This window comes from Tauraco erythrolophus, chromosome Z, assembly GCF_009769465.1.
Source record: "Tauraco erythrolophus isolate bTauEry1 chromosome Z, bTauEry1.pri, whole genome shotgun sequence".
NCBI classification, from domain to species: Eukaryota; Metazoa; Chordata; class Aves; order Musophagiformes; family Musophagidae; genus Tauraco; species Tauraco erythrolophus.
In genome coordinates, this window is record NC_141496.1 from 10602746 (window position 1) to 10616065 (window position 13320).

At 47.7% G+C, this 13320-nt stretch overlaps 1 protein-coding gene across 3 annotated transcripts in view; it reads right to left on the bottom strand.

The window, feature by feature from the left end:
- Positions 1-1555: 1555 nt before the first annotated feature.
- UBAP2 (ubiquitin associated protein 2) overlaps positions 1556-13320 on the bottom strand; it is a 119781-nt gene continuing 108016 nt past the window's right edge. For all 3 annotated transcript variants that reach the window (XM_086630046.1, XM_086630045.1, XM_086630044.1), the window contains 7 exons: positions 10213-10291; positions 8535-8749; positions 6521-6620; positions 6330-6437; positions 4485-4552; positions 3245-3436; positions 1556-1692 (listed from right to left, as the gene is read on the bottom strand). In XM_086630046.1, the coding sequence (XP_086486172.1) occupies positions 1597-1692; positions 3245-3436; positions 4485-4552; positions 6330-6437; positions 6521-6620; positions 8535-8749; positions 10213-10291 (858 nt within the window). In that variant the 3' untranslated portion in view covers positions 1556-1596. The remainder of the gene's footprint in view (positions 1693-3244; positions 3437-4484; positions 4553-6329; positions 6438-6520; positions 6621-8534; positions 8750-10212; positions 10292-13320) is intronic.

Genomic DNA, 13320 nt, shown 5'->3' on the forward strand with positions numbered 1-13320 from the left:
AGAGCAACGCAGCTCCCCACCTCCAGGCATGGAAGCACTGCCCTTCCCTGCCCACGGCCGTAACGGAGGATGGAAGTCGGGCAGCTGGGGACAAGAGAGAAGCTCTGGCTGAAGTCCTCACAAGGGAGTGCCCCTCACAGCTGCTCTGCAACAAACCTAAGGCTTGAGTGGCCCCTGTGCATTTGCACCAACTCTCATGTGTTGCCTTTTGCCACTTCTGGACCCTGACACACGCTTAAGGACTGACCTAGACCTGTAGGGTAGCAAATGGATTTCCATCAGCAAGAAGCTAAGTGTGTGAAGATGGCTCAGCACCAAGGCGCACTCACCTTTGTCACAGTACTTGGCATCCCCCTGCAGATCCGTCTGCTGCTCTGACCCTCCCAGCTGAGCTTTCGTTGCAGGAGCACGTGGAAAGGGACAGGCTGTAAAGGCAAAACTGCTCCTGGAGCCTTTGAAAATGCAGACAAACACCAGTGATACGCTCAGATCTTTATTAGGTGGAGGAAGGGCTAAAAAGAAATGAAACTCCTAAAACATTCACCGCACTGGTGCAGGACAAGAAGGACCAGGAGTTGCCTCCACGGTCTTTGTTTTAAAAAAAGTGGGGAGGGAAAGGTGAAGTTTCCATCCGTTAGCTCTGGCTTTCCTGGGCAGGGTGGCTCGGGGCAAAAAGAGGTACAAGACACAGCTTATACTTTTATTTAAGAAACCGCTACATAGTTTTTGCCTCTAATGATGCAAAGGAGGTTCCAGGACACACTGAGCCATCCGAAGTCTCTTGCTAGAGAAACAAAAAAACAAAGAAACAAAAAAAAACACAAACAAAAAAGAAAACCCTGTCTTTTTTTTTTTTATTATTCAAAAATTCAAAAATAAAAAGGCGAGGCTGCAGCTCAGGGCCACAGTGACCAAACTGCCCATGAGAGTTCATCTTCCACAGCAAGAGGGAGGAAAGAGACAAAAGAAAGGGGAAGGCCTAAAAAACACTTTTTTTCTTTTTTTTTTTTTTTTTTTTTGTCTTTAAAAGTAACAGCTATATTGGGGGCTGGGGGCAGAAATCAAACTGACAGGACACATCTTGATATTTTTTTTTGGGGGGGTGGGGGGAGAGGGTGGCACAAGAAGGGCAAGCCTCCTTATTTGCCTGAATTTAGAACTGCATTAAATAAATGGGCTCCAGCTCCAAAAAAATGGCGCAGTTCGTCTTTGACAGAGTTATAAAGCCCATAGAGCTTGAAAAAACAAGGAAGGATGCCCTGGTGCAGATGGGAAATGAATAATTAGTTTTCCTACAAAGTAAATAAAACAGGCTGCAAGATGCAGAAAACCACATTTAGGCTCTATTACATTTACAAATACATACATAAATATATTACATACAACAGCAACTCAAAGAGGAAGCGGGCGAGTCACACAGAGGATGGATGGCTGGTTGCAGTTCTCCCCGCACAGACATTTGGCTGAGAGCAGTTACTTCTTTTCCTAATAATTCTAGGAATGGGCTTCGGCTTTTTTTCTTTTTCTCTTTTCTTCTGTTTTTTTTTTTTCTCTTCCTTTCCTTTCATTCTCTCCCCCCTCCCCGGTTTTTCAGATTTAGTTTGTCCAGTATGGAGAAGTGCCATAGGCGGTTTTGGTAGCCTGAGACTTTTGCTGCATGGTGCTGGGTTGGTTGCGTTGGCCAGATCCACCCTAGAAATCAGAAAGGAAGGAGACATGGGCATCAGTGCTCCCAGGAAGACAAGCCTACACGAACATCACCAGAAGAGCTGCCACACCCAGGGACAGCCCTGACACCCACCAAAGCTGCGATGCTCCCCCCCAGAATGGATCCATTTCTGCTCTGTAACATCTCCACGCCTCACAATCCAGAACGAACGGCCACAGAGACACTAAGCAGGAGCATGGGGATGCGCCATCCCACCCCCCTCCCACCCAAGACAGGTTCAAGCACAAGAAAGGAGAGGAGCAGAACTGAGGACAGCAAAGCAGCTCTCTCAAGGTGAATGGAGGTGGTGCACCAGCCAAGGATGTCACACATTCGGAGAGAAAAGTCACTTCCTATTTCTAGACTCTAAGGCGGAACACTCTTTTTTCAGGAATATTTATAGTGAGGAAAGGAAAAAGCAGGTGCTGGTGAAACCAAATCAGAGCCAACATGGAACCTGCAAGGAGACGCTCCACTTTTCCCTCAGAGTTACAATGCGAGCGCTTGTGTCCTGCTCTCCTGGCGCAGCCAGGGGACAGCCGCACCTGCCTCAGCTTTACGCCTCACAGCCCATCTCTCCGCACCCCACATCAGGATGGCCCCTCCGCAGAATCACAGGCTGGCTGAGGCTGGCAGGGACCTCTCAAGGTATCTTGTCCCACCCCTCTGCTCAAACAGGGTCATCTAGAGCCAGCTGCGCAGGACCACGTCCACCCAGCTCCAAGGACAGAGACTCTAGAAGCTCCCTGGACAATCTGTGCCCATGCTGGGTCATCATCCCAGTAAAAAAGTGTTTCCTAATGTTCAGACAGAACCTCCTGTGTTTCAGTTTGTGCCCATTGCCTCTGGTCCTGCCTCTGGGCACCACTGAAAAGAGCCTGGCTCTGTCCTCTTTGCACCTTCCCTTCAGGAATTTATATATATATTGATAGGATCCCCTTGAGCCTTCACTTCTCCAGGCTGAACAGTCCCAACTCTCTCAGTCTTTCCTCATAGAAGAGATGATCCAGTCCCTTCACTATCGTTGTGGCCCTTTGTTGGACTCTCCAGTACATCCATGTCTCTCTGGGGAGCCCAAAACTGGACACAGGACTCCAAGTGTGTCTTCACCAGTGCTGAGCAGAGAGGAAGGATCAGCTCTCTCAGCTTGCTGGTGATACTTTGCCTAATGCAGCCCAGGATGCTTGGCCTTCTTTGTGACAAGGGCACATTGTTGGCTCATGGTCAACTTAGTGTCCACCAGGACCCCCAGGGCATTTTGTCCAAAGCTGCTTTGGCCCCCAGCACATACTGGTGCGTGCAGTTGTTACTCCACAGAGGCAGGACTTGACAGTTCGCCTTGCTGAACTTCTTGAGGTTCCCTCCCCAAGCTGGTCCACAGCATCGAGTCTGTCAGTCTGCAATCACTGTCAAGGCCCCTTCCCAATGAGCAAAACAAAAACCAGAAGGAAGCAAAAACCCCCTAGATCCTGCCGGGAGGTGGGGGGGAGCGATCGGCCCTCTGGCACACTGTAGAGGCAGAAGAGGCTGACTCACCTGCCCATCTTGCTGAAGATGGTGATGCAGCATCTGGGAATGAGGCTGCTGATGCGCAGGCAGGATATGGAGAAATGGGGCTGGAGCATAACCTGGGGCAGCACCAGGGTTCAGGGGCCCAGTTGATCCGAGAGCAGACGGCAGGCTGAAGGGAGGCGGCGTGCCAGCGTGGAATCCCTGCTTGTCAAATGTCTGCATGGGAGGTGAGGAAGACAGCATCAGAGACTGGTGTGAGCAGCCTCATGGTGACTAGACAAGAAGAAGAGTGGCCCAAACACACATCAGCTGAAACTTTCACCAACCCTGTCAGCAACCCAAGTCACATCAAATACCTGTGAGCACTTCAGCAGATGAGTTTCGGTCCTGTTCTCACTCATATTTCTGCACTAATGCCTCTGACTTTATTTTATTTTATACTATTTTATTGTATTCTATTCTATTTTATTTCATTTCATTTCCACAGCTACTGTGTTCCTTTTTTCCTTGACCTCTTTTTACTCAGTAGGACACGGGATGGCAGCAGCTGCCTGAAATCAGTCCTTCACACGTTGTGCAGGCTCAGCCTGGAGTTACTTGACCCATCCAAGGAGGCCCAACAAAAACAAAAGAAGAACTTGCATAAGATTTTCCTCCCACTGGCCAAAGCTTGACTCCTAACGCTAAAGTGTGTAGCTGAGACCTGGCTTCTTACCTGTAAGCATGGATCACAGCCACCCACTGATTCCCCTGGCTGCAGGTGCAAGGAAGACAAAACAGGAGCTGGACATAAGCCAGCTGCACATCACAGCTTGTCAAAGTACTTTGTGCTTTCCCTGAAAAGCTGTAATTTGAGCAACAGCCACAGGAGAGCATGGGACATGAATGTTAGGGGTGGGCACTACTGACTGGTCTCTCTGGTGAAAAGCAAACAGCCTCCTGACTCACCTATTTGGGGGTTATTTTGACTAAAAACACTGATGCCACCACACTTGGTTTGCACCCAGGGCACAGCATGCGTGGGTGAGCGTGGGCACCATAGAGCACTGCGCCTGTGCCAGCAGCTGCCGTCAGGAGCTGACACGGCAGAAGTGGTGGGACAGAAGGTGAGACTCCTCTCCAACAGCAAACAGCGCAGGGAATGCAGCAGCCTGCTGACCCTGAGACTGACCAGCCTGAGAACGGCCCCAGCCACCAGTGCTCCACAGGAGCAGCCATCGGCCTGGCCTCAGGCCACCAGGGAGGAGTGTCCAGCATTGCTCACCTGAGTCTTGTTATAGACTGAGCCACTGATATCAGGCACACCTGTGTTACTTGAGGTCACAGAAACACCTGGAAAACAAACAAAAAAAAAAAACACCAACAATGAGAAAGTCAACCACCACCCAGCATGAGTCCTGTGCTTTGATCCTGGCACCTCTGTTGGCCTCGGTGGATGTACCTTTGTCCACAGCCACTACACCACAAGCCCTGCTGCTGCTGCTGGCCAGCCCAGGGTTTTCCATGCTCTCAGACCCATGCCAATCCCACACAGGAACAGAAGAAAGGGCTTGGTTCCTTGCTCCTGCTGCAAAGCGGGAAACCATCGTACTGGGATAAGTCGCTCATGTCCACGACCCAGCGGTTATCACTTGGATTCAAATGCACTTAACTAGGCAGCAGCTGGCTGCACCAAACTCATTTAAGCTCATGAAAAGCTGGCTTACCCCTAGGATTAGGGATGTGTTTGGTTCTAGTGCAGCATTCAAGAGCTTTTCAGTAGCGCACTGAGTGATGAGACTCAGCATCTGCTATACATTTAACCCCTTGCCATTTCACATCGTGTGGAAGGGTGAGGTCTGCAATGCTCCTCTGCCCTGAGAAAATTAGTATCGCTGAATCATAGAATGGTTTGGGTTGGAAGGAACCTCAAAGATCATCTAGTTCCAACCCCCCTGCCATGGGCAGGGACACCAGGTTGCCCAAAGCCTCATCCCACCTGACCTTGAACACTTCCAGGGATGGGGCATCTACAACTTCTCTGGGCAACCTGTTCCAGTGCCTCACCACCCTCAGAGTAAAAAATTTCTTCCTTATATCTAATCTAAATCTGCCCTCTTTCAGTTTAAAGCTATTACCCCTTTTCTTAAAGGGGTAATGACTCAGGATGGCTTCCACCTGGACCAGCTGGTGCCACAACAGGCTCAGAAACACTCACTTACCAGCAAGGTAGTTCTCAAACCAGCCACTTGTTCACAGTCTTATAAAGAGTCTAATCATTTCCCTTGGATCAGAATAAAACAAGCAGTTCCTTTGGCCAGTGAGTCAGAGGACTGAACTCAGAAGGTTTTCACTGCTCTACGGCTGTGCCCTTCCTAGGACAGTGCTCCTTTTTGGCTTGCTCCTCCACAGAGGAGAGAGTGATCAGCTCTTGGCTGAAGACAGTCCAGCTGGTGCTTCAAATGCTCAGAAATGCTTGGTATTTGCTTAAGCCCAAGGGTGAACTAGTTAGTGCTAAGCAGTTCAGTGTACATTTCTCAGGTCTAACCAGCATGTGCAGAATAAAGCTTTCATGTAAACTGCATAAATTCTTCAGCCTTACAGTCACAAAGGAAACATTTCCAGGCATGAAACAATGCAATGAGTTACAGCATGTATGGACAGCAGCTGAAACAATAGCCCAGAGATGTGTGAACTGCCCTGCTTGCTCCAAACACACAACTATCTCAGGTGCCTACCAAGAAACTCAAAATCTAGTCATTATTTGGCAGAGGACCATTTCAGCAGCAGCATCCAACTGCTTAGGCTTCAAAAATACAGCATTGCTGCAGGACCACTACTCTTCAGCAAAGAAAACTTGGGCAGAGGCAACATCCCACTACTTCTCCCATGTATAACTGTGGACAAAGCTGTGCAAGAGCCACAAAAAATCCTTATGCAAAGTTCAGCCACGAGGTTTAGAAGGAACACTTGGGGCATTAAAAAGCATTTTGTATACGGGAGATGGAGAAACAGCTTGGATCATGACCCTGTTTAGAGCTGGCTGCTGTGTTGACTGCACAGCACTGGCAATACTGGGAGTTTGCCCTAAATCCCACACTCAAGAGCAACCTCAAGTCTCACGTGTTACCTTTCCCAGGTCCAGTGCCAGCAGATTTGTTTTGTGCTTGAGATGACCCACTGTAGCCTCCTTTGCTGTAATCTCCAGCTGCCGTTCCCTGCGTTAAGTCATCATAGCCTGCCGGTGTGTACAAGACAAGGTGTTACAGTGTGCAAGCAGCTCTGCAGATGCTCACGTGAAAAGCGCAGCGGCAAGCATACCCGCTCCATAGCCGTGCTGCCCGTAGCCACTTGCTTGCTGGAAAGGAGTCGACGCGGTGTTCAGGTTGACTCCATGCTGTTTCGCAGATGCCGGAGGTACCTGGACAAAGGAAGGGAACAAAAGGCGCTGCTCAGTGCGGATCGGCATGAAAAACCCAAGTTCCCTCTGCCCTCTAGTGGGGAAGGCACCGCCAGCTCACGTGGGAAATATAATCTGGAGTTCGGAGCACTGGGATGGTGTGGGACATGGCACTCATGCTTCCAGCAGTGACTTGCTCTAGTGGCTTCGTGCAAGTCTCAGGTTTTCTCCTGGAGCCGCCATTCTGACTGCAGTGCAGCCCTGTCTCACAACAGGCTGCGTATTTCTTTCATACACTGACTGTAAACAGCGGATTTTTACCCACAAACCCAAGAAGAAGCAACCACAGTGCTCTTCCTCCAGAACCAAATGAAACATCAACTCCTGCCTGAGGCTGTTTCATGAGGCGAGGACACATCTGGAATATTGTGTCCAGTTCTGGGCCCCCCAGTTCAAGAAGGACGAGGAACTGCTTGAGAGAGTCCAGCGCAGGGCCACAAAGATGATGAAGGGAGTGGAGCATCTCCCTTATGAGGAAAGGCTGAGGGAGCTGGGTCTCTTTAGCTTGGAGAAGAGGACACTGAGGGGGGACCTCATTAATGTTTATAAATATGGAAAGGGTGACTGTCATGAGGATGGAGCCAGGCTCTTCTCAGTGGCATCCAATGATAGGACAAGGGGAAATGGATATAAGCTGGAACATAGGAGGTTTCACTTAAACATGAGGAAGAACTTCTTCCCAGTAAGGGTAACAGAACACTGGAACAGGCTCTCCAGAGAGGTTGTGGATTCTCCTTCTCTGGAGATGTTCCAAACCCACCTGGACACGTTCTTGTGTGATCTGATCTAGATGGTCCTGCTCAGGCAGGGGGATTGCACTAGATGATCCTTTGAGGTCCCTTCCAATCCCTAACATTCTGTGATTCTGTGATTCATAAAACACTGTCCTACAGGGCCCTAAAATAGACTCATCTACCCTTCTGCCTGAAGCATCACCTCTCTCCAAATAACCTTCTTCCTCCTGTAACTATCAGCTCTGCTCTCTGGTTTAATGGGGTCTCTCCTCCATCCTTGAAAGAGTTTCCCAGGCACTCTCAGCTGACTGAGCTTTGGGTTTCCCCTTGACTCTCCAGAGACTGGTAAGGGCTTTCAGGAACATTAGGTTCATGAGCTGCAGCTGTCCGCTATTTACAGTAACCTGTGCAGGAGCCCATGAGTTATGGCCTTTTAAATTGCCCGTTTTCTTGGAGAAGGGATTGCAGTTATTTTCTCACGCTTGCACATTTTTGGAGATCTCTTGCAGACTGCGGAAGACACTACTACTCCATTCTTGTGAGACTCCACCTGGAGTATTGTATCCAGCTCTGGGGTTCCCAGTACAAGAAGGACCTGTTAGAGCAGGTCCAGAGGAAGGCCACAAAAATGATCAGAGGGTTGGAACTCTTCTCCTATGAAGAAAGGCTAAGAGAGTTGGGATTGTTCAGCCTGAAAAAGAGGAGGCTCCAGGGAGACCTTATTGCAGCCTTTCAGTACTTAAAGGGGGCTCATAAGGAAGATGGAGAAAACCTTTTTACCAGGCTCTGTAGTGACAGGACTAAGGGCAACAGTTTTAAATGGAAAGAGGGTAGGTTTAGACTGGACATAGGGAAGACCTTTTTTACGACAACGATGGTGAGGTACTGAAACAGGTTGCCCAGAGAAGCTGTGAGTGCCCCCTCACTGGAAGTGTTCAAGGTCAGGTTGGATGAGGCTTGGAGCAACGTGATTTAGTGAAAGATGTCCCTGCCCATGACAGGGTCGTTGGATCAGATGATCTTTGAAGGCTCCTTCCAACCCAAACCATCTTGTGATTCTGAGATGTAGAAGGTTTGGGCTGGAGAGAGCAAAACCAGAGAGGCACAAAGGGAGGGTTACAGTTTAGGTTGTCACACTTACGAACATGGTTGGCCCATACTGGAATGCACTGGGTACACCGGGCACACCAGCATAATAAGGTAAGCCAGTGTAGCTGTACCCTGGGGGCAGGGTCGGGTTGAGGAAGGGCTGCTGAGTCGTATGGTGAGTCTGCGTCTGGTTCTGCTGCGGCTGGGCGAGTGTGGTAGCAGGAGCAGGGGAGGCAGAATCCCCACGGCCAAATTTTGCTACGTCACCTGCAAAAGAAAGAACTGATCAGAAAAGCTATCAAAGCCACTCCAAAAGTGGAGGACTCAAAGGATTCAAACTCTCTGAATACAAGTAGACAACTACAGAAGAGAGCACATCCTACACTTGAAAGTTTGCGGTTGTTCATGGGAAGCGCTCTCCTGGTCTCTGTTCCTGATGGCCACAGGGACATTGCCTGTTTCTGGCACGGAACTCTGTGCCATGGCTAATCCATTGATAAAATGGAGATACCAATACTTACCTATCTCACACGGTCTGAGCAGATTCAGTACTATCAGGTCATTGCAATAAAACACGCTAAAAGCAGAAGTATGGTAAATAGCCAAAGAGCAAATGGTTGTTGGGTTAAAGTGTGACTCTCCTGGAGGTTAAACTGTTTAGCTAAGCTTCATGGGCTGAAAGCAGGTTAGGATTTATAGGCAATGATGGGCATATTTTTGTCAATATCTGTTTATTTGTCAAGCGTGACTAGTTAAATGTCTGGTTCCTCACACCACCAAAGTTCTGGAGACAGTAGCTGAAGGCCAGGAAAGCAAGGCTTGCATCGTGGGCCACCTTATTGAAGAAGCAGGAAGGGAAATACGGTTATTAACCCAAAAGCAGCCTCCCGAGAGAAGTGATTACGAAGCAGAAAACTACCGAATACTTGCATCTTCTGGCAGCCTACAGACCAGCACGTTCACTTGTTTTCTATGGAGGTGTCATACATCAATCACATCTATCCCATTCCTGACCAGTATTCCTTCTTGCTAGTTATCAAGAAGTATGACAATACTTCATAACATCATTATGGACATTATAACATCTATGGCTACAGTCTTAAGCTGTAATCAGACAGCAGTGGATGAAAACCACTGGCTGAAAATCCCAGATGGCATTAATGTGATCTTTGCACAATGATAACTGAAGAGCAAGAGCAAGAAGGAGGAAGGGCGTCTTAGACCACATGCTTTTGGGAATGCTCCATTACACTGGAGAGAGTGAGGGAGAGTCTGCTAGATGCAGCTCCTGCTGGGAACATACAAATGCTTAAAGAGCAGCAACAACGTATGGGGAGCTGCTGAAGGGGGCCTATTCCAGTGCCAAAAAAGGAAAGCAAGCCAGCTGAATTTTGAGAAGAATGATTAAGCTATGGAAGACTTTTCAAGCACCTGTATGGTCTCGGTGAGGGCACTAGATGACACTGCATTTACATTTGTAACAATTCTGCACTTATTCTCAAAGGCTATCCAACTTATTCCCAGAGGTCACGTACCAATTACTGACCAAAACCATGAAGAAAGACCAATGTCAGGGTTGAGAAGGAGATGCTTGCTTTTGTTTGACCAGTTTGGACTAATGGGTTTAACGGCTTACAGAAAGGAAAAATGATTGGTCTTTCAGCAATGCAGGGTGACCTGCATTTAGAAACCAGCACACCTCCCCATCCTTGTCTTTAAATAGCACTCACCTGAGTATGGGTTGTTAGTAAGGCTCCCATCTCTGCCTGTCAAGGTTGCAGGAGCAGGGAATGTAATTCCATAGTAATCCTGGGAAAGAGGCAACATCGTTCATTAATAGTTAAAACTGTAACAGAGCTGGACAGCTCTTACGAATCCTATATTACATGCCTAAGAAAATTCAAAAAGGAAGAACTAAAGGAAGTTTGGGCAGAAGCTGCTGACCTTATCACTTACAGCAGTTTTAGATTTACCTGGATCTTCAACTTCAAAATAAACCTACTTAATAGTAATTTTTAATATTATATACAAATATTTCATCTCTTAACGGCAATGACTAAATGTTTTCCCCTCCCAGTCCTCAGCTCTGAGCTGTCATCTTCCAGTGAGACTGCACCCAGAGCAGCAACAGACTATCAGGAAAGATCTGGGGTCAGGCCAGCACCGTAATCGCAACGTTGGATGTAGTCTAAAGGTTTTACACTCTTGTACCGTGGCCTGTTTTCTGAGAGTGGAAATGTCAGCTAAGAAAACAGCACAAACATTTAAAAACTTAAAAAAAAAAAAAAAAACAAAACGGAGAAAAAAAGTTACGACCTTGTGCTGGTTTTGGCTAGGACAGAGCTAATTTTCTTCACAGTAGCCAGTACAGGGCTGGTTTGGATTTGTGCTGGAAACAGTGCTGATAACACAGGGATGTTTTGTTTATTGCTGAGCAGTGCTTACGCGGAGTCCAGCCCTTTTCTGCTCCTCAACCCACCCCGCCACCGAGGAGGCTGGGGGTGCACAAGAAGTTGGGAGGGGGCACAGCTGGGACAGCTGACCAAAGGGATATTCCACACCATATCACGTCATGCTCATATAATGGTGGAAGGGGAAGACATTCGGAGCGATGCTGTTTGTCTTCCCAAGAAATCATCATGCATGACGGAGCTCTGTTTTCCTGGAGACGGCTGAACACCTGCCTGCCCATGGGAAGCAGTGAATGAATTCCTTGTTTTGCTTTGCTTGTGGCTTTTGCTTCACCTATTAAACTTTATCTCAACCCGTGAGTTTTCTCACTTTAACTCTCCTGATTCTCTCCTCCATCCCACCGGGGGGGCAGGGAGTGAGCGAGCGGCTGCATGGTGCCTAGTTGCTGGCTGGGGATAAACCACGACGTACTTGATGACTGGAAAATTTAAACTACGTTACAGCACAGCTCTGATCAGTAGTCTCTAAAGCGAGGTGTGCCAGACAATCCACTCGGGTGCATGAAGAAAATGTTTCTGGTACCATTAATAAACAAAAGTTTAAAAATTTTAAAATAGTGTTTGTTTAACCTTTCTCTCATACTTTTTTATTTTTTATTTTTGTGTATGTTTTATAACATATATATTAGTACACTAGTATATGTACATCATTTAGAAATAAAAATATATCGGGGGACAGTGCTCACAAATTTTTTATTGGTGAAGTGTGTGATCAAAAAAGGTGGAGGCCACTGCCTTAGATTATTATTCTAGCTCCTCTACAGAAATGTAAGGCAGTCCTCTCCCTAGAAAGCTCATGCTCTGAGATGACAGCAAAACCAAAGAAGCATTTTGTCTTCAGTTTGGCAGAAAACCAGAAAAGTTTGCCCTCCCCTCTCTGGGTGAACTCCACATGTGGGGCTGGTACTCTACTAAGATTTTTTCCTCCCGATTCCTCACCATCTCCAATCCATCAAGAGTTAATGCTTTAACTGCTAACATATCCATTTCCACATGTTCTCCAACACTGGAAAAACATCCTCCTCCTTCACATCCCTCTCTGCAAATCCCCCAGCACCTCAAACGCTTTCTCTGAGTTGACAACACCTTCCACCCTGCTGCATTTCTGTGCATCACCTCCCTGTTTCCTACACCCACTCCTCCATCAGTGAACATGAAATAATCCAGCAACGATTTAGTACTGCAGGTGCTTTCTGTAACTAGAAATGGTGCCATATTTCCTCATCCTTTCCTTCCTAGGTAATTCCATGTTATCAACTATGGCAGGAATCACTTAACAAAACACAACCAAATTCACATGAAAAGTAATAGCAGGTGACTCAAAAGCAACACTCCTGTCCCCTTCCAAGGAAAATGCCCCCAAAAGCAGATACGGAGAGTAATCTCTACAGCGTTTGGTGGATATGAACTGGAACTGGCATGTTACCATTCTCCTCTATATAAACCAGACAAAATATAGCCAACTTCACAAGAGAAAAGGGTGTAAGGATTGCAATTATTTCCACTGGCTCTCAGATGGCGGAAAAACACACCAGCACTGCATACTCCTATCCCACACATCTGTGCATACACACGTTGAAAATAAAAAAACCTTGAGAAATTTGAGCACAAGCCAGTTGCCTTTGTACATCACGCCCACCCACAGGTAAACATCAGAAAAGACAATCTACTCTTTGAACACCACAGGTATTTCCTGACCTACAAAAGGTGCACGGCAGAAGGTGCCTGAACTCAAAACTGAAATATCTGGAATTCAGTCAAAAAGTGAGACAGAAAAGGACTGGACAACGGTAAGTTATCTGATGTAGCAGATCACCACCAAGCAGCTTGCTAGGTAGCATGCACACCAGCTACGTATTTGTAAGATCTCTGCTACAAAGCACTCTGCAACAGACTATCAGAACAGAAAACATACGCCAATGTAACACACACACACACAAATAATAAATAAACACAGAGAGAATTTACAGCATCAACATACACATGCACCCTCAGCAAATCTGCTGACAACACCAAGCTGTGTGGTGTGGTTCACACGCTGGAGGGAAGGGATGCCATCCAGAAGGACCTTGAGAGGCTGGAGAGGTGGGCCTGTGAGAACCTCCTGAAGTTCAACAAGGCCAAGTGCAAGGTCCTGCACGTGGGTAGGGGCAATGCCAAGCACAAGTAGAGGCTGGGCGGAGAATGGGTTGAGAGCAGCCCTGCGGAAAAGGATTAGGGAGTGCTGGTGGATGAGAAGCTCAACGTGAGCCGGCAATGTGTGCTGGCAGCCCAGAAAGCCAACCGTATCCTGGGCTGCATCAAAAGGAGTGTGGCCAGCAGGTCGAGGGAGGTGACTCTGCCCCTTTGCTCTGCTCCCGTGAGATC